A 26,523-nucleotide genomic window follows, 5' to 3' on the forward strand; every position below is an offset into this window, starting at 1 on the left:
CCAGCAGAAAGAAGCCTAAAGTTTGGTTGCACAAATGCGGCTGGCTGCACCACGCTGTAACCTGCTACACTCAGCGCTATCACGTTACCTACAAATGAAGAAGATTCGCGTCGCTAGAGGTCGCCTACGTCCGCACTTATTGAGCCTCCACTCCGTACGGCGCCATTTTTCTGTGTCTCTTTCCGCGCTCTCATAAATGTATTGGTCTCCAGAAAAATGGCCGCCTTACCCGGAGAAAATCTAGTGCTTTCTAGAATGGTGAAAAAAAAGGGGCTCCCACTAGGGGGGCGGGTTGACAAGCCGTGACGTCGCGGTCAGCTGCGGAAGGTTCCAGAGGGTTGTATCTCTTCATTCATCGTTCTTGCCTTGAGACGGGATCGCCTTGTGCGCCATGGATTGTGCCCTGTTGGAGGTAAGGAGGCTGCTGGGGACCCACGTGACCTTGTAAGAGCTGCTCCTCCTGCTTTGTCTGTTGCAAAACTACAACTCCCATCATGCCCCGTTGCTTTGCAACAGCTGGTTGGATAAACCAATTGCTTCCAACTGGTAACTATTTTGGCTGCCTTGTCTCTGGGCCCAGTACACACTGTTTTAGGTGCGTTTCTTCAAGCTGTTTGTCAATAGTGGTGCTCTATTTCTCACAAGCTTTTTTTTTTTTTGCAAAATTACAACTCGTAGCATGATGGGAGTTATAGTTATTCAATAACAGAAGAGCTACAGGTTATTCGTTTTCCTTTAGCACAGTGTTTTCCAACCAGTGTGCCTCCAGTTGTTTCAAAACCACAACTCCCAGCATGCCCAGACAGCCAACGGCTGTCTGGGCATGCTGGGAGTTTGTTTGCAACAGCTGGAGGCACACTGGTTGGAAAACAATGGTCACATGTGCCGTATTTTGCTGCGTATTTTCTACAGCCAGTTTTGCTACCCATTGACTTAAAGGGGTAGGAAAATAGGTAGCAGCCATATACGGCAAATGTGGCCCTACCCTAAGGGTGCGTTCAATCAAATCAAAAATAATTAAGAACTGCCTTGTAAAATCCACAATTGTGGATCTTACATTGAATCCACAGCGGATTCTGTGTTTGTAAATATGCCCTAAGGGTAGAGCCACGTGGAGCACATCCGCAGTGTATTTCTTGCTGCGGATGTGCTGACGGCACTCACAAGGGTGAGCTACCTGCTGCAGCTGGGTAGCGCTGTGTGTCCACTTGTGACTGTCGGTGTAGTGCCATATTTTGTGTTTTGCCGTGGACACTACACCGGCAGGAAATCTGCTGCAGCGAGCGGATGCACAGAGCTACCGGGCCGCAGCTAGGAAGTGGCTCCTGCGCTGTGGGTGCATGAAATGCGCTGCGTGTGCGCTCTGTGTGACCCTACCGTAAGGGTATGTTCACACAGCGGAATCCGGCCCCAAAACATCATCTCCCCCGTGCCATCACACCACGCCCCCTCCATTCATGTCTATGGGAGGTGGGTGACGTCTAGTACACAGCCATCACACCCCCTCCCATAGACATGCATGGAGGGGATGTGACGGCTGTGGTAGCTCATCATCCGGCACGGAGCAGAGTTTGCTCCATGCATTGGATTACGGGGTGCCGCGTTAGAGATCGCAGGGGGTCCCAGCAGCCGGATCCCCCTGGATAGGGGATAAGATGTTTAGGGGCGCAGTACCCCTCTAAAGGAAGAACAATACACAGGGCGAAAGGGCAGGAACAAAAGGGAAGATAGACAAAAAAGGGAGTTGGATGAAAAAAAATCTTGCTCATCCTGTTAGCAGTTAGGGCCCCATTCACACAGCAGAATTTCTAAGTGGAATCCAGTGTAAAAATTCTACTTGATAATTTCGATGGAGCTGCCATTCATCCCCATAGTAAACCTCTTCTACTCTGAGCAGTTCCCGAGACAAGCAGCGATGTCAGCAGAGAGCACTGTTGCCAGACAGAAAAGAACAACTCAACTTCAGCAGCAGATAATTATTGGAAGGATTAATATTTTTTGAATAGAAGTAATTTACAAATGTGTTTAACTTTCTGGAGCCAGCTGATTATATAATTAAAAAAAATAATAATAATTTTCCCTGGAATACCCCTTTAAGTGGTCGTAGAAAATTTGTCCTGGCCGATATTCTGCTGTCTGAATGAGATATACAGTGATCCCTCAACGTACAATGGCCTCAACATACAATAGTCTTTTCTGGACCGTCGTAAGTTGAAACCAAACTCAACATACAATGTACAGAGAGTCCAGTCCAGAAGAACCGACCAATCAAAATGGGCATTCACTGGTAAAACCCCTGTGTTACTGAAGCGTATGCACTGACTGGTGTCTGGTAGCGCCTCCTACAGTACAGGGAGGTATTACATGTTCTGTGCACTTTACCTGTGCCAGGATTAGCTGCTCCTTTGGACACCAAGTGAGGGCGACTCCATTACTTTTTTTTACTTACAGGACCCTGATGAAGCTCCTGTCCTCTACGTAGACCAGTGTATCCCAAGCAGGGTGGCCCCAGCTGTTGCAAAACTACAACTCCCAGCATGCCCGGACAGCCTTTGGCTGTCCGGGCATGCTGGGAGTTGTAGTTTTGCAACAGCTGGAGGCTCCCTGCTTGGGAAACACTGACAGACAGTGATTACAGCTCCCAGCAGATCTTTCTTACTTTTATGTGTAAGGATTTGCTTTATCTATATTAGTTATCTACTTATTTTTCTTTAATCCTCACTTTTTCCTATTTTTGGATGACATTTTGGTGCCTTTAGAACCAATTACCAGGTTTCCATAGAGTTCTGGTCTCAACATACAATGGTTTCAACATACAATGGTCGTCCTGGAACCAATTAATATTGTAACTTTAGGGACCACTGTAACTATTTAAAGGGAATCTGTCAGCAGATTTCACACTCTATAACTGGTAACAACCAATTATATAGGGTAACATCGTCTTGCTTACCATGTCCTGAGGGTCGGCAGTGATAGTGACGAAAATTGGTTTCAAAGTTGTCCCACGGTGTATGCTTATTAGCTCTAAGCAGTCCCCGGGGCGGTGCGACATCCTCAGGTAGTCACTGTGCTCCAGGATGTAGTCCCTCAGACGTCACCGCTCTGCTCCATCTTTACACTAAAGTCTTGCAAGCTTAGAAGTACCGTATTTATCGGTGTATAACAGGCACTTTTTAGGCTAAAATTTTTAGCCTAAAGTCTGTGTGCGTGTTATACGCCGATACACCCCCAGGAAAGGCAGGGGGAGAGAGGCCGTCGCTGCCCGCTTCTCTCCCCCTGCCTTTCCTGGGGTCTAGAGTGCTGCTGTCGGCCCTTTTCACCCTCTGGTTATCGGCGCCGCTGCCCGTTCTGTCCCCCTGACTATCGGTGCCGGCGCCGATAGCCAGGGAGAGAGAAGCAGCGCCGACAGCCAGGGGGAGAGAAGGGGCAGCGGCACCCATTGCCGGCGCCGCTGCCCCGTTGCCTCCCCCCATCCCCGGTGGCATAATTACCTGAGTCGGGTCCGCGCTGCTCCAGGCCTCCGTCGTGCGTCCCCGGCGTCGTTGCTATGCGCTGAACGGCGCGGCGCATGACGTCAGAGCGCCGCGCCGTGCATAGCAACGACGCTGGGGACGCATGACGGAGGCCTGGAGCAGCGCGGACCCGACTCAGGTAATTATGCCACTGGGGATGGGGGGAGGCAACGGGGCAGCGGCGCCGGCAATGGGTGCCGCTGCCCCTTCTCTCCCCCTGGCTGTCGGCGCCGCTTCTCTCCCCCTGGCTATCGGCGCCGGCACCGATAGTCAGGGGGACAGAACGGGCAGCGGCGCCGATAACAAGGGGGTGAAAAGGGCCGACAGCAGCACTCTAGACCCCAGGAAAGGCAGGGGGAGAGAAGCGGGCAGCGACGGCCTCTCTCCCCCTGCCTTTCCTGGGGGTGTATCGGGGTATACACGCGCACACACGCACCCTCATTTTATCATGGATATTTGGGTAAAAAACTTTTTTTACCCAAATATCCTTGGTAAAATGAGGGTGCGTGTTATAGGCCGGTGCGTGGTATACCCCGATAAATACGGTAGCTCAGGTCACAGGGATAGTGCCGTTTCAGATTTTGGAGCAGAGCGGTGACATCGGAGGAGCCTAGGTAGGTAGTCAATCACATCGGAGTAGTCGTGATTACAGCCTGGAACACAGTGACTACCTCAGGATGCCGCACCTGCCTGACTACTTAGAGCTGATTTGCATACATGGCTGGAAAACTGCAGATTTAATGCTGTGTTCATTAATTTCGTTTACTTTGAAATCTGCAGCTTCAAATCCTGTGCATCAAATATGCGTTGGATACTGTACATGTGAATACACTCTTGGGGTACGTTCACACGCACAGGATCTGCTGCATATTTTCTGCAGCGGATTTTGCTACCCATTAACTTAAAAAATATGCAGCAGATCCTGTACATGTGAACGTACCCCTAGAAGGATTCTCCAGGTAGGCATCCAACAGTTTCCACATCGCTTTAAACTGAGCGAGAGTCCTTAAAGGGGTACTCTAGTGGAAAACCATTTTTTTTTAAATCAGCTGGTGCCACAAAGTTAAACAGATTTGTAAATTACAGAAATGAAAGGGATTGGTGCAGCTCACAATTAGCTACTGTCCGAGGTAAAACCGGGCAATCACCTATACCCAAGGTGAATGAAGTAATTTTTGGGGGGATTTATATGAAAAGGAAGCCCAGACCTCAAGGAAAGTAGAGTATTACATATATTTTGGAATCATATCTCTAAGACCGTGCTTCAAATAAACATGTTTTTTTATTAATAAAATATATAATGCACAAATTCCCCTCACAGGGCCCTTGCGGGAGGAATAATTAATTTAGCAAATAAATTGATATGCATATAACATACAAAATGGTATAAAATCAATAAACGTTTAAAGGGCACCTCTCATCAAAATAACTTTTGATATATTATAGATTAATGTATGCAGAATAACTTTACATTTGCATGTTATTAAAAAATATGCTTCTTTCTATTTAATTTTCCACTTTGAAGAAATGACCACTAGGGGTCTCCCTACCAGTCCTGGCAGCAAGCATTTCAGACTCATGCTGGAGTCCTAAACACTACGAGCTGCCAGTCTGCTTTGTTCACAAAGGAGAACACTCAGAGCTGCCAGCCTGCTTTGTTCACAGCCTGTTTGGCTGTGAACAAAGCAGGCTGGCAGCTCTGAGTGTTTAGGACTCCAGCATGAGTCAGAAATGCTTGCGGACAGGACTGATCGGGAAAAATACAATAGAAAGAAGCATATTTTTCATTAACATGCTATTGGAAAGTTATTCAACATTCATTAATCTAAAATATATCAAAAGTTTGTTTGAGAGGTACCCTTTAAAATATTAATAACATTTCAGCCATAGGTAATAGTGGATTGTGTTACTTATTTAGCCTCTGATCGTCCGGATAAATGGTCAGTTTATATATATATGAATGGTATAATGTTATTCAATGTCTGTATATACTATTGAACACCAAAGTCCTAATAGAATGCAACACAAACTCCACCGTGTCCCAGTGACACCCATAGAGGAGTGCATAATAATAAAAATTGGAGTTATGATCTAGTGCTGGGCGATATGACCAAAAATGAGGATCACGGTTAGAGATGAGCGAACTTACAGTAAATTCGATTCGTCACGAACTTCTCGGCTCAGCAGTTGATGACTTTTCCTGCATAAATTAGTTAAGCCTTCAGGTGCTCCGGTGGGCTGGAAAAGGTGGATACAGTCCTAGGAGACTCTTTCCTAGGACTGTATCCACCTTTTCCAGCCCACCAGAGCATCGGAAAGCTGAACTAATTTATGCAGGAAAAGTCATCAACCGCCGAGCCGAGAAGTTCGTGACGAATCGAATTTACTGTAAGTTCGCTCATCTCTAATCACGGTATTTTTCTAAATATATTTTTCTAAATAAGTATCACAGTATTTCACAGTATTTTTTTTTTTTTTTTACATTGAGACTTGCATTGAGGTGGCGTAGTGGAACTAAATGGGCTTTTGGAACTAAATGATCTGAACACTGGGGCAGTGGAGTACCCTTTTAAATAGATGTAACAAACAACCCTACAGCCTCCAGCTGTTGCAAAACTACAACTCCCAGCATGTTGGACTATATAGTAGTGTATAGTATAGGTCAGTGTTTCCCAACTAGGGGTGCCTCCAGCTGTTGCAAAACTACTACTCCCAGCATGCCCAGACAGCCGTTGGCATAGGTAGGTATAGTATATTATACAGACCCCTGTCCATCCCAGAACCCTGACTCACCTTCCCACTTGCTGCAGGGACCGTCCGGGGAGGGTGGTCCGGGCCATCTATCCTTCCTGTAGTGTCCGGCGGCATTCTGGGTGGAGGGTGAACCGGTCCGGGCTGTCCTTCTTCTCCGGGGGTCCTCTTCTTCACTCCGGGCAGGCTCCGGCCTAGTAACTCTGCATAGACGCTGCTGCGCAGTGACGTCCGTGCGCAGCAACTCACCTAACGTCACGGCGTAACGGCGTCTATGCAGCGTACTAGGCCGGAGCCTGCGAGGAGTGGAGAAGAGGACCCCCGGAGAAAGAGGACAGCCAGGACCGGTTCACCCTCCACCCGGAATGCCGCCGGACACTACAGGAAGAATGGATGGCCCGGACCACCCCCATTACGGATAAGTTTAATTTTTTTTTATTGACTCGGAGGGTGGGGGAGGGGCCCGACCGGTATAGCGGTATGGGCAAAAATCCATACTGTGGGAGAAAAAAAAATGGTATCCGGTTCATACCGGTATACCGCCCAGCACTATTATGACCCCACTTTCAATATAAACATATACCGTAAATCTTTATTAAGATGTTTTATATAAAAAACATATAGATGCAAAAATGAAGTAGTGCAATGGAAATCCAACACAAAAATAACTGGTGCAGAGCAGGAAAAATACATACAATTGAGTAAACAGAATGTCCACACACTATATATGGCAGATATGGAATAGTTTGCCACTATGGGCTATCCATACGAATGCTACATGTTTACAAAGTATTGATGTATATCTGATATAGCTTAAGGCTGATATACAGCCAGGCCAGAGAATGTACAGTGAGACTAAGTGATAGCATGGACAGCGTGTACAAACTACTCAGTAAGAATCAATGTGTAACCTTACCCATGTGGGATAACAAGCTCTGCGACCGACCCCTACGACAGTTTCGCTTACCTGTTCCTGATACTGGCTCCTACGCTGGGGTGTTGATGTCCGTACAAGACTCCGGCTGGTCAGTAGGCGCTGGCAGGTGCGGCTGGTCCAGATTGGGCTGGACCCGGTAGATGTCGCACAGTAGCAGGTCCTCGTGGCGGCGGCGGCGTCTGACATCAGTCAGGAGAGAGTAACACCAGTAAATGGATCGTAGGAGCGGGCTCACAGTGGCTGGCACACCACAATGGCATTCAGTGCGTCTTTGTATGTGTCAGGATCTTACAAAGACGCACTGAATGCCATTGTGGTGTGCCAGCCACTGTGAGCCCGGAATTTGGGTACTATTATCATATTTGACTATTTGTCTTTCAACCTGCCGTTCCTGTGATTCATCTGTATGGAGATCTACCTGCCGTGCTGTTCCGATCTGTTGCCATTACCGCTCCTACGATCCATTTACTGGTGTTACTCTCTCCTAACTGATATCAGATGCCGCCACCACGAGGACCTGCTACTGTGCGACATCTACCGGGTCCAGAGCAATCTGGACCAGCCGCACCTGCCAGCGCCTACTGACCAGCCCGAGTCTTGTACGGACATCAACGCCCCAGCGTAGGAGCCAGTATCAGGAACGGGTAACAAGTATCATTATATCAAGTCACTATTGCAATAGTATATACATGGACCATTATCCGGACGATCAGAGGCTAAATAAGAAACACAATGCACTATTACCTATGGCTGAAATGTTATTAATATTTTAAACGTTTATTGATTTTATACCATTTTGTATGTTATATGCATATCAATTTATTTGCTAAATTAATTATTCCTCCCGCAAGGGCCCTGTGAGGGGAATTTGTGCATTATATATTTTATTAATAAAAAACATGTTTATTTGAAGCACGGTCTTAGAGATATGATTCCAAAATATATGTAATACTCTACTTTCCTTGAGGTCTGGGCTTCCTTTTCATATAAATCCCCAAAGAAAAAAAGATTTGTAAATTACTTCTATTTAAAAATCTTAACCCTTCCAGTACTTATAAGCCGCTGTATACACCACAGGAAGTTGTATTTCTTTCTGGAGTTCTTTTCTGTCTGACACCTCTGTCCGTAACAGGAACTGTACTGAGCAGGAGAGGTTTGCTATGGGGATTTGCTTGTACTCTGGAGAGTTCCTGACATGGACAGAGGTGGCAGCAGAGAGCACTGTGGTCAGACTGGAAAGAATTCCAGAAAGAAATACAACTTCCTGTGGAGCATACAGCAGTTGATAAGTACTGGAAGGATTACAATTTTTAAATAGAAATAATTTACAAATCTGTATAACTTTCTGACACCAGTTGAAAAAAAATAGTTCAACTTGAGTACCCCTTTAAAGTCAGGGCTCGATAAATTTGCTTTGAATCTAGCAGCCTGGCGCAGATGCTGTGCGGCAGCCATTGTTGCTATGGCGACCTGTCTGGGGCGGTGGCTAGGTTGAGCAGAATTTGGGTTGCTCAGCCACTGGACCGTTCCTCCTATGGCACTGGTGTTGTGGTAGAGGTGGTCTCCGCTCAGAGCTATGCCATTATAAGTAAGGGACCTGCTCTACCCAGTTGGCCGTGACGTGGCAAGAGGGCTTGTAGCCTTGTACATTTTGATTAAAACATACACCAACGACCTGCTAGTTATGAGGAGAAGCAAATGATCTTTCTAGAAGACGTTGAGTGCGGCCTTGTCTGTCTTTCTTTATTTGTCACATGCAATTTTATTTTGTGTTTACGCCGTTTACCATACTCTATTAGGAATGTGATAATTGAATAGTTTGTTATAACTCAAAATTGACCCAAATGAGGGGTGGACTAACATATGTTAATTTGGAAGGCAACTCTGCCGAATAAAACAGAGTAAAGGTCCACTTTTATCCCTCACTCTAAGGAATAAAACTAAATTTTTATTAGCATAACTTAAATCAAATGGTAAATATATTCGGTGAATTAAAGGAGATGTCCGGCGCAGACTTTTTCTATTCCGTCCTGCCCGGGCTGCAAAAAACGACAAAACGAACTTTCACTTACCTCCATATGTTCTCCCGGAGCTCCGCAACAGCTGGTTGGTCGGCCGGGCTGTTTACCTGCTGAGGCGGGTCATCGCTGCGGCCTGTGATAGGCTGAAGCACCGTGTGAAGTACCGGGCTAAAGGAAATAGGAAGCAAACAGCCCGGCCGACCAATCAGCTGTTGCGGAGCTCCGGGAGAACATATGGAGGTAAGTGAAAGTTTGTTTTGTCTATTTTTTGCAGCCCGGGCAGGAATAGAAAAAGAATAGAAAGTCTGCGCCGGACATCTCCTTTAAAAGCCCAGCACATCCAACACCAATCTTGACAAGCGTACTTTATAATTCGCTTTTTCCTGGCATATCTTCAGTGTACACCATGGTAAGGTGTTTGTGCTGATGTTAGGGGGGGCGCTGTAAAAGTGTTTTAACATGTTTCATCACTAGTTGTGACGTCCTCAGAGGTTATGGGGCAATTTCCCTGAGGATGTCACACCTAGTGACAAAACATGTTAGGGGGGCGCTGTAAAAGTCTTATTAGGCAGAGTTGCAAATTTAATAGTCCGGACACCCAGTCAGGTGTACTGTTCCCCTCCACATCCACCTGGTTGGCAGTGGCATCTGTAGCCACACGACCGCAGCACAGGAGCCTCTGAATGAAAGTATGTGCCGGAGGAGGTACCCCTGTCTGCCACCAGGGGCAGCACTGAGCAGAGTCACTCTCAGGACAGGTGGCTTAGTGGTACAATGGCCGCCGGGTGTATGTATGTATGTATGTATTTACAGCGAATTAATGAATTCATCTTATTCTACCCCTTCCCACAGCTCCAGAAAGATCTTGAAGAAGTGAAGCAGCTGCTGGAGAAGGCCACCAGGAAGAGAGTGCGGGATGTGTTGTTTGTGGAGCAACGAAAACTAGAGACGGAAATTTCCAACAGGCAACAGCAGCAGGCGGGAGAGTCCACAGACGTCCAGAAACCGTCCGCCATGGTCCCTCCCATGGCCAGCGCTTACACCGTGAAAATCAACAATTATGGTAAGAAGGAGGAAAGTGGACACAGACCTGGATGAGAGTATGTATGGACCCTGAGGCAGTGTTTCCCAGCCAGGGGCCTCCAGCTGTTGCAAAACTACAACTTCCAGCCGAAGGCTATCCGGGCATGCTGGTTGGGAAAAACTGCCCTAAAGCTTCCTCCTTCATGTTCCAGTGATCATGTGAGTCTTGGGTCTAAGCAGACCCAGGTCAACACAACAGTAAATGTCACGGACTGTATTCCCCCTGTATCTGATATATTAGCCCAAATAACAGCATAAAAAAAAACCATATTGTACACTTCCATATTGTGGGGGTTAGGGGCATGGCAAGCCCACAGTGTAAAAATTATCACTGCTGTGTAGTGAGCTCGGTCTAAATAAAAAATGTTTTTAGTTTTTTAGGTATGCTTTTTTTTTTTTTTATACAACCTAGGCAAAATATTGGTTCATCTTTGTGAAGTAGGCATCTCATGCTCTGTTACATGGCATGTCGCATGATGTTCTCCTGTTACAGTGGGTCAGTAGCACAGTGCACTGATTCCTCTCTGACCACTTGAGATGCACCTGAACACAATGGGGCAGATGTACTAAAGTGTTTACCCCTAGACTTTGTCATAAACTGGGCCAAAATTTGGCACACTTATTTTATTATGGAGGTGCATGGGACTTCCGCTCAATCCGTTTCCTGAGCACTTTAGTCATGGGCTACTTAAATGCAGTGAAAAATAAAAAAAAATTCTATCATAAGGGGTTAAGCTGTCTATGTTTTACGTGGATAGACATTCAATTGACTGTTCATCATGTAATACTACCTTTCCCCTGTGCTGCCCGGTAAAAGGGAAATCCTCCAGCTACATGAGCAGTTTGCCAGGCACCGGACCTGGGACGATCAGCTGCAGCATTTTGTGAGAAAGGGAAGGGTCACACGTGGCTTATTTTCCTGCTTATTTTCCTACCCATCAAAGTAAACTGGTAGAAAAATCAGATGCAGAAAATATGCAGCAAAATACAGCACATGGGGGAGATTTATCAAACCTGTCCAGAAGAAAAGTTGCCCAGTTGCCCATAGCAACCAATCAGATCGCTTCTTTATTTTTAAACAAGGCCTCTGAAAAATGAAAGAAGCGATCTGATTGGTTGCTATGGGCAACTGGGTAACTTTTCCTTTTGCACAGGTTTTGATAAATCTCCCCCATGACCCTACCCAAAATCATGCTGTTTTTTTGCTGCAGTGTCTTCATTGTTTTAAAGGGGTACTCCGGCGCTTAGACATCTTATCCCCTATCCAAAGGATAAGGGATAAGATGCCTGATCGCTGGGGACGCCCGTGTTCTTGCACGCCGCACCCTGTTTATAATCAGTCCCCGGAGCGTGTTCGCTTCGTGTCTGATTACCGGCGACCACAGGGCCAGCAGCGTGTGACATCACACCTCCGCCCCCATGTGACGTCACGCTCCGCCCCTCAATGCAAGCCTATGGGAGGGGGCGTGACAGCTATCACGATGGAGTCAACTTTGGATAGGGGATAAGATGTCTAAGCCCCGGAGTACCCCTTTAATGGTGCAGCTTTACATTATACTAATACTGGCACATAGGAATAGAACCTTTTTCTCTTTCGGCAGGGTGGGATCAGTCTGACAAGTTTGTGAAAATCTACATAACTTTGAATGGCGTTCAGAATATTCCTGCCGATAATGTACAAATCCAGTTCACCGAACGGTAGGTGCAGAACTGTGGTATGCTGGATGTGTGCGTGTATATACTGGTCACTGTTCTAATGTGGTCATGGCCAGCCTGCTGTAGTGCACAGGGAAAAAACAGGGGGGGAAATGATGAGGCACAGGGGGGAGTAAATGATGAGGCACAGGGGGAATCAGAGGGGAGTAAATGATGAGGCACAGAGGGAATCAGAGGGGAGTAAATGATGAGGCACAGGGGGAATCAGAGGGGAGTAAATGATGAGGCACAGAGGGAATCAGAGGGGAGTAAATGATGAGGCACAGGGGGAATCAGAGGGGAGTAAATGATGAGGCACAGAGGGAATCAGAGGGAAGTAAATGATGAGGCACAGGGGGAATCAGAGGGGAGTAAATGATGAGGCACAGAGGGAATCAGAGGGAAGTAAATGATGAGGCACAGGGGGAATCAGGGGAGTAAATGATGAGGCACAGAGGGAATCAGAGGGGAGTAAATGATGAGGCACAGAGGGAATCAGAGGGGAGTAAATGATGAGGCACAGGGGGAATCAGAGGGGAGTAAATGATGAGGCACAGGGGGAATCAGAGGGGAGTAAATGATGAGGCACAGGGGGAATCAGAGGGGAGTAAATGATGAGGCACAGGGGGAATCAGAGGGGAGTAAATGATGAGGCACAGAGGGGGGGTAAATGATGAAGCACAGGGGGAATCAGGGGAGTAAATGATGAGGCACAGAGGGAATCGGAGGGGAGTAAATGATGAGGCACAGAGGGAATCAGAGGGGAGTAAATGATGAAGCACAGGGGGAATCAGGGGAGTAAATGATGAGGCACAGAGGGGGGTAAATGATGAGGCACAGAGGGGAATCGGAGGGGAGTAAATGATGAAGCACAGGGGGAATCAGAGGGGAGTAAATTATGAAGCACAGGGGGAATCAGAGGGGAGTAAATGATGAGGCACAGGGGGAATCAGAGGGGAGTAAATGATGAAGCACAGGGGGAATCAGAGGGGAGTAAATGATGAGGCACAGGGGGAATCAGAGGGGAGTAAATGATGAAGCACAGAGGGGGGAAATGATGAAGCACAGGGGGAATCAGAGGGGAGTAAATGATGAGGCACAGAGGAAATCCGAGGGGAGTAAATGATGCGGCACAGAGGGAATCAGAGGGGAGTAAATGATGAGGCACAGAGGGAATCAGAGGGGAGTAAATGATGAGGCACAGAGGGAATCAGAGGGGAGTAAATGATGAGGCACAGAGGGAATCAGAGGGGAGTAAATGATGAGGCACAGAGGGAATCAGAGGGGAGTAAATGATGAGGCACAGAGGGAATCAGAGGGGAGTAAATGATGAGGCACAGAGGGAATCAGAGGGGAGTAAATGATGAGGCACAGAGGGAATCAGAGGGGAGTAAATGATGAGGCACAGAGGGAATCAGAGGGGAGTAAATGATGAGGCACAGAGGGAATCAGAGGGGAGTAAATGATGAGGCACAGGGGGAATCAGAGGGGAGTAAATGAGGCACAGAGGGAATCAGGGTGAAATGTTGTGGCACAGGGGCTCATAAAGGGAGGTGAAATTATATGACATGGGGGGGGGGAATAAGACTGAGGAGCAGGGGGAACGATGTGGCAAATGGGGGGAGGAATTAGAGTTGGGGGGGGGGGAGATGATGTAGTATTAAAGGGGTATTCCAGGTGAAAAAAAAAATGTATTTATTTTTTTTCATATCAACTGGCTCCAGAAAGTTAAACAGATTTGTAAATTAAAAATACAAATGAACCGCACCTCAAGGATACTGCCCTACTGGGCAGACAATGAAGCTCCGCAGGTTCGTGAGGATCTCCATATCTAATAACCGCTAGTGACCTCACAGCAACTGCAGGATTTGCCAACATCGGCCCGTCGCAGCACGGGACCAGCGGCTCTGGATACGGTGAGCAAATCCATTCATTCACATAGACTATTGTCAGCATATTTTACTCTCTATAACATCCACATTGCCGGATTATCAGCTTCCTCCGGATTATCTGTATCTTGCACCAAATAGAATTGCAGACTGTTATATTATCGGCAGTACTACATCCACTATTTATACATTTCCTTGCCATTAGGTCCCAATGGCATAAGAATTGTAATTATAATATTCGCTCTAACTATGTTATAACTAATGTTCATTTTAGGTCATTTTTAATTCAATTTTTGTTTTAATAAATGTTTCACATCTTTTCATACGAACTGTCTCTACTTATTTTTCATTGTGTGCCCAGTAGGGCAGTATCCTTGAGGTGCGGTTAATTTGTATTCATTTTATTAAATTTTCGCTCGGTGGGGATTGATCCTTTAACCGCATTAACCCCTTCATGACCCAGCCCATTTTCACCTTCATGACCTGGGCATTTTTTGAAAATCTGACCACTGTCACTTTAAACATTAATAACTCTGGGATGCTTTTACTTATCATTCTGATTCCGAGATTGTTTTTTCGTGACATATTCTACTTTATTTTATCGGTAAAATTTCACTGATATTTGTATCCTTTCTTGGTAAAAAATCTAAAAATTTCATGAAAATTTTGAAAATTTAGCATTTTTCTAACTTTGAAAGTCTCTGCTTGAAAGGAAAATGGATATTCCAAATAAATTACATATTGATTCACATATACAATATGTCTACTTTGTGTTTGCATTAACAAAATTGACAAGTTTTTACTTTTGGAAGACATCAGAGGGCTTCAAAGTTCCGCAGCAATTTTCCAATTTTTCTCAAGATTTTCAAAATCGTAATTTTTCAGGGCCCAGGTTGGAAGTGGATTTTAAGGATCTTCATATTACAAATACCCCATAAATGACCCCATTATAAAAACTGCACCCCCCAAAGTATTCAAAATGACATTCAGTAAGTGTTTTAACCCTTTAGGTGTTTCACAGGAATAGCAGCAAAGTGAAGGAGAAAATTCTAAATCTTCATTTTTTACACTCGCATTTTCTTGTAGACCCAATTTTTTATTTTTTACAAGGGGTAAAAGGAGAGAAATCACCCTAAAATTTGTAACCCAATTTCTCTCTAGTAAGGAAATACCTCATATGCGTATGTAAAATGTTCGGTGGGCGCAGTAGAGGGCTCAGAAGGGAAGGAGCGACAATGGGATTTTGGAGAGTGAGTTTTTCTGAAAGGGTTTTTGGGGGGCATGTCCCATTTAGGAAGCCCCTATGGTGCCAGAACAGTGGACCCCCCCACATGTGACCCCATTTTGGAAACTATACCCCTCATGGAATGTAATAAGCGGTGCAGTGAGCATTTACACCCCACTGGCGTTTGACAGATATTTGAAACAGTGGACTGTGCAAATCAAAAATTTTATTTTTCATTTTCACAGACCACTGTTCCAAAAATCTGTCATACACCAGTGGGGTGTAAATGCTCACTGCACCCCTTATTACATTCCGTGAGGGGTGTAGTTTCCAAAATGGGGTCACATATGGATATTTATTGTTTTGCGTTTGTCAGAACTGCTGTAACAATCAGCCACCCCTGTGCAAATCGCCTCAAATGTACATGGTGCACTCTCCCTTCTGGGCCTTGTTGTGCGCCCTCAGAGCACTTTGCACCCACATATGGGGTATCTCCGTACTCAGGAGAAATTGCGTTACAAATTTAGAGGGTCTTTTTTCCCTTTTACCTCTTGTGAAAATGAAAAGTATAGGGCAACACCAGCATGTCAGTGTAAAAAATTAATTTTTTTACACTAACATGCTGGTGTAGACCCCAACTTCACCTTTTCATAAGGGGTTAAAGAAGAAAAAGCCCCCCAAAATTTGTAAGGCAATTTCTCCCGAGTACGGCGATACCCCATATGTGTCCCAAAACTGTTGCCCTGAAATACGACAGGGCTCCAAAGTGAGAGAGCGCCATGCGCATTTGAGGCCTGAATTAGGGATTTGCATAGGGGTGGACATAGGGGTATTCTACGCCAGTGATTCCCAAACAGGGTGCCTCCAGCTGTTGCAAAACTCCCAGCATGCCTGGACAGTCAATGGCTGTCCGGCAATACTGGGAGTTATTATTTTGCAACAGCTGGAGGCTCCGTTTTGGAAACAGTAGCGTACCAGACGTTTTTCATTTTTTGGGGGGAGGGGGGCTGTGTAGGGGTATGTGTATATGTAGTGTTTTTTACTTTTTATTTTAGGTTAGTGTCAGTGTAGTGTAGTGTTTTTAGGGTACAGTCACATGAGCAGAGGTTCACAGCCAGTTTGCCGCTGGAAGTTTGAGCTGCAGCGCAAAATTTGCGCCATCTCAAACTTGCAGCACTCACTGTAAACCTCCGCCCATGTGAGTGTACCCTGTACATTCACATTGGGGGGAGGGGGCAAACATCCAGCTGTTGCAAACTCCGAGCATGCCCTTTGGCTGTCCGTGCATGCTGGGAGTTGTAGTTTTGCAACAGCTGGAGGAACACTGGTTTGGAAACACTAAGTTAAGTAATAAACTTTCAAGTGTTTTGCAACCAAACTTAGTGTTTCCAAACCAGTGTGCCTCCAGCTGTTGCAAAACTACAACTCCCAGCATGCATGGTCTGTCAGTGCATGCTGGGAGTTATAGTTTTGCAACAATTGCAACAGCTGGAGGCACTGAGGTAGGAAACGGACAATGTTTCCCAACTAGTGTGCCTCCAGATGTTGCAAAACTACAACTCCCAGCATGCCCAGACTGCCAAGGCATGCTGGAAGTTGTAGTTCGGCAATATCTGAAGGATCAGATGTTGCCGAACTACAACTTCCAGCATGCTTGGGCAGTCTGGGCATGCTGGGAGTTGTAGTTTTGCAACATCTGGAGGTCCACAGTTTGGAGACCACTGTATAATGGTCTCCAATCTGTGCTCTTCCAGATGTTAGAGATCTACAACTCCCAGCATGCCTGGACAGACTGAGCATGCTGAGATTTGTAGTTTTGCAACATCTGGAAGAGCACAGATTGGAGACCATTATACAGTGGTCTCCAAACTGTGGACCTCCAGATGTTGCAAAACTACAACTCCCAGCATGCCCAGAAAGCCAAAGGCTGTCTGGGCATGCTGGGAGTTGCAGTTTTGAAACTCTCAGAGGCAGCAGTGAGATCGCTTTACGGCGATCTCACTGCTGCCAATGAAGATGCTGCACTGCTGCCGGAAACTCACCTCCGGGACGCAGCGCAGCCGGGACCGCCTGGAGGACGTCGGGACCGCACGGAGGACGCCGGGACCGCTCGGGACACCGCTCGGACGGGTAAGTGATGTCGAGAGACAGGTCAGGGACACTTAGCAGAGCGGTGTGTGTCCCGATCCCCGTGATCGGAACTCACACACCGCGCTGCTAAGTATTCTGATAGCGAAACGCTGCTATCAGCTAGTCAGATTTGACCAGCTGATAGCAGCGATCGCTGGGGGGGGTGGGGGACGAAACCCCCCGTGGTCGCACGGTAAGATGGCTGGCTATCAGTGATAGCCACCATCTTTCCGGGCGCTGCGGGATGCCGCGAGTAGCGGCAGTAATGTCCATGACGTACCTGTATGTCATGGGTCGGGAACACCTTGCCACCCATGACGTACAGGTATGTCATAGGTCGGGAAGGGGTTAAAGGGGTACTCCGGTGAAATTTTTTTAAATCAACTGGTGCCAGAAAGCTAAACAGATTTGTAAATTACTTCTATTAAAAAATCTTAATCCTTCCTGTACTTATTAGCTGCTGAATACTACAGTGGAAATTCTTTTCCATTTGAAACACAGAGCTGTCTGCTGACATCACGAGCACAGTGCTCTCTGCTGACATCTCTGTCTATTTTAGGAACTGTCCAGGGTAAAAGGAAATCCCCATAGCAAACATATGCTGTTCTGGACAGTTCCTGTGTTTCAAAAAGAAAAGAATTTCCGCTGTAGTATTCAGCAGATAAAAAGGACAGGAAGGATTAAGATGTTTTAATAGAAGTAATTTACAAATCTGTTTAACTTTCTGGCACCAGTTGATTAAAAAAAAAAAAAAATTCACCGGAGTACCCCTTTAAGCCTCAGTGACTTGGTTGTGAGCTGCACACATTTTCTTCCTTTTTCCGATTTGTAAATTACTTCTATTAAAAAAAATCTTAATCCTTCCAATAGTTATCAGCTGCTGAAGTTGAGTTGTTCTTTTCTGTCTGACAACAGTGCTCTCTGCTGACATCTGTCTGTCTCAGGAACTGTCCAGAGTAGGAGCGAATCCCCATAGCAAACTTCTAATGCTTCAGACAGTTCCTGAGACAAGCAGAGGTGTCAGCAGAGAGCACTGTTGTCTGACAGAAAAGAACAACTCAACTTCAGCAGCTAATAAGTACTGGAAGGATTACGATTATATATATATATATATATATATATATATATATATATATATATATATATATATATATATATATATATATATATAATATATATATTTTATTTTTTTTATAGAAGTAATTTACAAATCTGTTTAACTTTCTGGAGCCAGTTGATTTAAAAAAACATTTTTTTTCCTGGAATACCCCTTTAAGTACAGAGCTTCCAAATTTCCCTGTTAAAATGAGGGTGTGTGTTATACGCCGATAAATACGGAATATTATATCTGTATATTGTGTGGTGGATATACTGTATTGGTGCATTCACACACTTGATCTGTTCCACATTTAAAGGAGTAGTCCAGTGGTGATTCAGTGGTGAGCAACTTATCCCCTATCCTAAGGATAGGGGATAAGTTGCAGATCGCGGGGGGTCCGACCCCTGGGGCCCCCCGCGATCTCCTGTACGGAGCCCCAACAGCCCGCTGGAAGGGGGCGTGTCGACCTCCGCACGAGGCGGCGGCCGACACGCCCCCTCAATACAACTCTATGGCAGAGCCGAAGCGCTGCCTTCGGCAATCTCCGGCTCTGCCATAGAGATGTATTGAGGGGGCGTGTCGGCCGCCGCCTCGTGCGGGGGTCGACACCCGCTATCTCGGCGGAGAGCCGGGGCCCCGTACAGAGAGATCGCAGGGGGCCCCAGCGGTCGGACCCCCCGCGATCTCAAACTTATCCCCTATCCTTAGGATAGGGGATAAGTTTTTCACCACTGGACTACCCCTTTAATGTTGCTGATCCACAGTTTCAGGTTTTACTAGGCACTCAAAAATACATCAGAAATATATGGGGTGTGTACGGGTGGATATAGAGGGGGTTGGTTCTCCCTGTTGGTGAAACGAATGTAAAATTTATAAAACTTATAAAAACAAAAAACATAAGAATTGCCTTGTTAACTCTGCAACGGATCGGATCCATTGTGTGTGAATGCTCCCTGCTGTAGGATTTCTAAGGGAGCTAGTTAGCACACCTGCTAGACCTCAGTAGCCTTTGTAGGGGATCTTTATGCATTATAAAGCCTCATTGTGGATACGTGTTTTTGCAGATCGTTTGACTTATTAGTGAAGGATCTAAATGGCAAGAATCACGCCATGACTGTGAACAACCTCCTGAAGCCCATCTCCCCTGACAGCAGTTATAGAAAAGTAAGTACATGTTTCATAAGAGTATGTCCTGTGGAATTCTGTGAGCGAAATTCCGCTCAGTCAACATTAGCATCAGTGTGAATAGGTCTTCCGTGAGACTCGTTCACACTGCGAAATTTCAATGGTGGACAATTCTGCTGCTGAAATTGTTTAGCGCAAAGAAAGAACATGTTCATTCTTTGTGCGGAAGTCCGCGAGCACTGCATAGCAGTCAATGGTGACGGCGCAGTGCCGCGCGGTCCTACCACCGCTGGCTGCCAGGCTGAATCTCCACTTGCTGAATTCCGCGAGCAGAGATTCAGCTACGTATCTGTAGTGTAAACATACCCTAAAAGCTGCAAAACAAATTTACTTTTTTAAAGTTTGCAAAGTTTCACCTTGCACAGGAAAGTTAACAATGTAGTCAAATTATGGCCAGTGTCAGTAGCTTGTGGCTCCTACCATAAGGGAACCTCATCGTGGAGTATGTTTGTTTCTATTTTGAAATAGATCATGACACTTAAACAGTTGTCTCCAAACTGTGGACCTCCAGAAGTTGCAGAGCTACAACCCCCAGCATGCCTAGACATTCTGGAAGTTGTGGTTTTGCAACATCTGGAGGGTGTTAGTCCCGACAGCCCTGGAACAGTGGTTCAATCGTGCAGCAGGGAACGATATTCTGGGGTCTCCTGAAAAAATGACCAGTAAAACCAGGTCTTAGAGTAGTGGTCTGTGCGGTGATGAAAATGCGCAGTGAGCTCTTCCATAGGCTGTATATTTAGGATCCACAGGCGCATGGAGGGGGGGGGGGGGGTTCCGGATGCTTTCACAGAGCTGGGATACAAGCTCTTGCAGGATGGAAAAACTGTAGCAGGTAAAGTAGCAGGGAACATTTTATGAAGGCTAGTCAGGACACCATTGAAGTTAGGCTTTTGAATCCTGCGTCCTGGTACCTTTTAGAGATAGAGAAGAAATTGGCCCAGCGGAATAAGGCAGTACGCTGAGACTTCGAAAAAGGAATACCAAGTTCAAGTTCACAGGCTGTAAGATATCCTGGAGGAGGAGAGCCTGGCGGGGACCCCAACATGGCATAGACTGCAGAGAGCGTGTGGCGAGTTACACCAGTCCCAGAGCAGAGGAACATGAAGGGGGACCTTACTCTGGGAAAAAGGGAGCCCGAGGGTAGCGAGCAAACAAAGTGACGAAGCTGTTGAGCCAACCAGAAACCCCCTGCGATCCTAAGTTCTGGAGATCCTCCAGAGACAACCAGGAGCCATTACGGATGTATTCCATCACTCTCAGCTTGCCAGAATCGAAGATTCCAGAGGATAGAATAGATAGGGGACTGTTAGGGAGCCAGGAAGCCACCAACCCCAAAAAATCTGACAGTCATAATTCTTTCATTGGGTGACATGCAAGGCTTTGTTTCCCTTGTAGGTATCTAGATGTTCAGTGATACAGTAGATTAGTGGGACCATGGCATTCTCCCTGCTTCTGAGACGTGGAGTCAGAGCAGGACCTTATCCATTAACCCCTTAAGGACGCAGGGTTTTTCCGCTTTCGTTTTTTCCTCCTTACCTTTTAAAGTATAACCCTTTAAATTTTGCACCTAAAATTCCATATTATGGCTTATATTGTGCACCACCAATTCTACTTTACAGTGACATTAGTCATTTTAATCAAATCCATGGCGAAACGGTAAAAAAAAATTCATTGTGCAACAAAATTGAAGAAAAATGCAATTTTGTGACTTTTGGGGGCATCCATTTCTACGTAGTGCATTTTTTGGTAAAAATGACACCTTATCTTCTGTAGGTCCATATTGTTTAAATGATACCCTAGTTATATAGGTTTGATTTTGTATTACCTCTAGAAAAATTAAGAACTACATGCACAAAAATTAATGTTTAACATTGTCATTTGACCCCTATAATTTTAATTTTTCCGTGTATGGGCCGGTATGAGGGCTCATTTTTTGCGCCGTGATCTGAAGTTTTTATCAGTACCATTTTTGTTTTGGACTTTTTGATCGCTTTTTAATCATTTTTGTGCTATAAAAAGTGACAAACAATACACTATTTTGGACCTTCCTTTGGTGTCCCAGCTGATCAGGATACCGCGGTTTCACCGCAGTGTTCCTGATCAGCCCGACTGAACTGCTGGGATGCAACTTTCTCAACTTTAGACGCTGCGATCAACTTTGATCGCTATGTCTAAAGGGTTAACCGCACGTGGCACAAGGATCAGTGCTGCACGCTATTATCCGCCAGGACCAACCCGTGTGACCCCGCATTATAGATCGTGCGCAGGGCGTACAGGTATGCCCTGTGTCAAGAGGTTGCCTTAGCCCAGTGATTGGCTAAGCAGACAGGTCCTTGTCTGACGCCTCCTAAGAAGTAGGATAAGAGATGATTAGGGAGAAGGGGAGCCACTGCCAGACTCTGTTGGGAAATGGTTGGATTCTTCAGATAAGTGTCTGTGTATGGGTGGCCTCAAACCTTACTCCTTTCTGTAACCAGAATGACATGTTCACCAGTCAGCCATATATATATATATATATATATATATATATATATATATATATAAAATAGCTGTCATTCAAATACTTCTTCAGCCAACAGCTATTAAAACTGCCTCCACTATAAACTTATATACCTGGGTTGAGTATCAGTTTCTCATTGGCATAGATGAACAAGCCTGTACTAGACAACTATGACGGCAGCTTATTTCCTTGAACTAAAGATCTTGCACATTGAAATCCAACTACTGTATTTTAAATTATCTTAAAGCACAACGTGCAGTCTTCAGTGCTACTATCATACAGATTTGTCGCATGAGTCTACTATACCTAAATCCTCACTGTATTTTATTTTTACAGGTTAAGACTGACACGGTGCTCATCATGTTGAAAAAGAGGTCTGAAAGTAAATGGGACTATTTGACGCAGGTTGAGAAGCAAACAAAGGAGAAAGAGTGAGTATCTTCAAATACGAGGGGCCAAGATTTATTATTGAAAATGCAACAGAATTTCTGGTGAAGTGTGCAAAAGTTGCTGGCTTACGCCTCATTTTTTTTATATGTCTTAGACACTTTTTATGCACTCAGTAACAGAGGTCTTCGGTAAAGTGGATGTTGGACCTAGATGAGCCAAAAAATGCATCAGAATCTGAATACTCTTACAGAAATATTCCTATCGCTAGGATATACCATCATTTTTATAGGATCTAGAGACTCAGATTTGTAAATCTAAATTAGGCAGGAACAAAATATCACTGTTTGTACTCTTAACCTATTCAGGACGCAGGGCGTATCCATCCGCCCGTGGGAATTCCGGTCCCCGCTGCTCGCCGGGTGGGGACTGGCCCGGGGTGACTGCTGATATCTATCAGCAGTCACCCCGTGCAAACCCCTGGGAGGGGGTCAATTCAGACCTGTGATTTGCAGCTCTTCCAGGTCTCTGGTGACCAGGAAAAAAAAGGGTGAATGGGGCTGTCCGAGACAGCCCCATTCACCCTTACCCAGCAGAAGTGAGATGGCACGGGTGCCGGCTCACGATCAATCGCGACCCTGCTGGGTGGTGATCGGGGCCGGCGGGGGTCTCCTACCTTCCCCTGGTCCGGCAGGGGTCCCCTCAGGATTGGTGGCAGCAGTGGCGATGGTCCCGGCGGCAGGATACAGCAGGAGGTGAGGCCTGTTCACCTCCTGCTGTTGCTTAGCAACAGCAGCATGCACAGTCAAAGGGCATGCTGGGGGTTGTAGTTATGCAACAGCTGGAGGCACATTTTTTCTATGAAAAAGTGTGCATCCAGCTGTTGCATAACTACAACTCCCAACATGCAGACTACCAAAGGACATGCTGGGAGGTGTAGCAGTGTGCCTCCAGCTGTTGCAAAACTACAACTCCCAGCATGCACTGAGAGACTGTACATGCTGGGAGTTGTAGTTTTGCAACAGCTGGAGGCACACTGGTTATGAAACACTGAGTTAACAAACTGTTTCGCAACCAATGTGCCTCTAGCTGTTGCATAACTACAACTCCCAGCATGTATGGTCTGTCAGTACATGGTGGGAGTTGTAGTTTTGTAACAGCTGGAGGTTTGCCCCCTCCCATGTGAATGTACAGGCTACATTCACACGGGCGGGTTTACAGAAAGTTATCTGCTGCGAGTTTGAGATGTGGCAAATTTTCCGCCGCAGCTCAATCTCCCAGTGAGAAACTCATTGTAAACCTTCACCTGTGTGAATGTACCCTAAAAACACTACACTTCACCTACACCAAATAAAAAGTAAAACCCATTCATATACACATACACAAAATGAAATTTTTCATTTCAACAGCCCACTGCACCCCTTATTAAATTCTGTGAGGGGTGTAGTTTCCAAAATGGGGTCACATGGGGGGGGTCCACTGTTCTGGCACCACGGGGGGCTTTGTAAACGCACATTGCCTCCGACTTCTATTCCAACCAAATTCTCTCACCAAAAGCTCAATGTCGCTCCTTCTCTTCTGAGCATTGTAGTTCGCCCGCAGAGCACTTGACATCCACATATGAGGCATTTCCATACTCAGAAGAAATGGGGTTACAAATCTTGGGAAGCTTTTTCTCCAATTACCCCTTGTGAAAATGAAAAGTTTGGGGTAACACCAGCATTTTTGTGAAAAAAATCTAATTTTTCATTTTCACGTCCAACTTTAGCAGAAATTTGTCAAGCACCTGTGGGGTGTTAAGGCTCACTATATCTCTTGTTACATTCCTTGAGGGGTGTAGTTTCCAAAATATGCCATGTGTTTTTTTTTTTTGCTGTTCTAGCACCATAGGGGCTTCCTAAATGTGTCATGCCCCCAAAAAACCATTTCAGCAAAATTTGCTTTCCAAAAGCCAAATGTGACTTCTCTTCTGAGCATTGTAGTTCCCCCACAGTGCACTTGACGTCCACACACGGATGGGGTATTTTCATACTCAGAAGAGATGGGGTTACAAATTTTGAAGGGCATTTTCTCCTCTAACCCCTTGTAAAAATTTAAAATTTTGGGGAAAACCAGCATTTTAGTGAAAAAAAATATTACACATCCAACTAACAAAAAGTCATCACTTGTAGGGTGTTAAGGCTCACTTGACCCCTTGTTACGTGCCTTGAGGGGTGTAGTTTCCAAAATAGTATGCCTTTTTTTTTTCTTTTTTTTGCTGTTCTGGCACCATAGGGGCTTCCTAAATGTTACATGGCGCAAGTAACAACGAAAATTTACCACTATGTTAAAGTAGAATATGTCTCGAAAAAACACACTGAATCAGAATAATCGGTAAAAGCATCCCAGAGTTATTAATGCATTAAGTGACAGTGGTCAGAATTGCAAAAAAGAGCTTAGTCCTTAAGGGGTTAAAGGCGTGTACCATATTGTAGTTTTATTACCCATTTACTAATTTGCATATTAAAAAATGTTTTATTTTTTTTAAATAAAGCAAACCTTCCTTGGAAACAGACACAGATGGAGACCCCAGTGCTGGTCTGATGAATGTTCTGAAGAAAATTTATGATGAAGGAGATGATGAGATGAAGAGAACGCTGAATAAAGCCTGGGCGGAATCTCGAGAGAAACAGCTAAAGGGTGATACGGATTTCTGAAGGGAGCTGCGTTCCTGTCCCCCTTCGCCTTAAATCCATTGTACAGGGACCAGCCTTACATTACCTGCAGTAGAGTTGATCTCTACAGTGTCCATTGTTTACAATCCGATTACTTCCCAGCATGCACTGTGCTGTTTCTACAGCCCCTGATTGGACTGAGACCAAAACACAAACACGTCAGAGCCCTGGCCTCCATATTTCTAACTGTAATAGATCTTTCTTCTTGGAATCTGATTGCAGATATTTTGTCTGGAATTTTATTTGGAAATCTTTGTAAATGTCGTTTTGTTGTATAATAAATTCTGCCAAATACGTTTTGTTTTGGATTAGTCCTCCAGTGTTCTACTTATTGCAATTATATTTAGGAATTGCTTAAACAACACTTACATAACTGTTACTTCTAGAGTCATTATCTTTAACATGTGACTACAGTACAGTCTGAGTCTTTCAGAGCATGATGGGAGGTGTAGTTTTACATCATCTCAATCAAGCACTACACAGAAAAAGATTTGTGTACTCACCGTAAAATCTCAGTCTTCATTGGGGGACACCTTACTGATGGGTATATGCTCTTGCCACTAGAAGGCACTGACACTAGGAAAAAATCCAGACAGGATATACCCGCCCACCTGCAGTGAGGTAATCAGTTTTGTCACAAAGCAGTAGGAGAAACCAACAAGGAAATATATCCGAAGGACCCTAGAAAGGAATCCCAGATAACAACCCAAGAACCGGAAAAAAGATTAAGAAATGGGTGGGTGTGGTGTCCCGTCCCCCCCCCCCAAATGAAGACTACGAGATATTCTTTATTGGGGGACACCTTGCTGATGGGACGTATCAAAGCAGTCCCCTAGGGTGGGGAAAAAAACACTGGAGACCAGCCTGCGAACGAGCCCCCCCAGGCTGGGGACACACTAGGCCCAGAAATTTGACTCCTGGAAGAACACCCGTCCAAGGAGATGGACTAGGACGCCAAAGGAAAAAGCCGTCCCTGAAGAGACCCAAGACACCTGGGTCACATAGAGAGACAAGAAACAACAGGAAAAAAGAAAGATGGAAACCTGCTCCAGAGAGGTCTGGAGCATGAGAACAAAGACTTGAACAGCCGCAGACCCCACGAGCACCCAGAAGACGAAACTAGCCGTACCGGTGTAAAGCGGAGAACCTGAACGCCCTCCAACTCGGGCGGACTTGGGCCCCGAAGGAAGAAGGGAGCAGCAAACACCTTGAAAAAGGGGGGCATCTCGGATGCTGGAGAGACCGACAAGTAAACTGGAGAAGTTGAGTCCCCTGGAAGACAAACCCCTGAAGAGTAAGGAAAACAGACGTGCGCAAAAAATTCAGTGAAGGAGTGTGGAACAAAGACTGCCCCTTGATTAAAGGGATCGCAGAGTTGTCTTGGCCGGATCACAT

The 26,523-nt window shown here is 45.6% G+C and overlaps 1 protein-coding gene across 1 annotated transcript; it reads left to right on the forward strand.

Moving 5' to 3' along the window:
• The first annotated feature begins 226 nt into the window (after positions 1 to 226).
• On the forward strand, positions 227 to 25,436 carry CACYBP (calcyclin binding protein). Its single transcript, XM_056532055.1, has 6 exons — positions 227 to 412; positions 10,074 to 10,284; positions 11,906 to 12,002; positions 19,407 to 19,506; positions 22,364 to 22,458; positions 24,948 to 25,436. The coding sequence occupies exons 1-6, from the start codon at positions 392 to 394 to the stop codon at positions 25,108 to 25,110; spliced, it is 687 nt and encodes a 228-aa protein (XP_056388030.1). The 5' UTR covers positions 227 to 391; the 3' UTR covers positions 25,111 to 25,436.
• Positions 25,437 to 26,523: the final 1,087 nt, after the last annotated feature.

The sequence above is a fragment of the Hyla sarda genome, chromosome 7 (genome assembly GCF_029499605.1).
Source record: "Hyla sarda isolate aHylSar1 chromosome 7, aHylSar1.hap1, whole genome shotgun sequence".
NCBI classification, from domain to species: Eukaryota; Metazoa; Chordata; class Amphibia; order Anura; family Hylidae; genus Hyla; species Hyla sarda.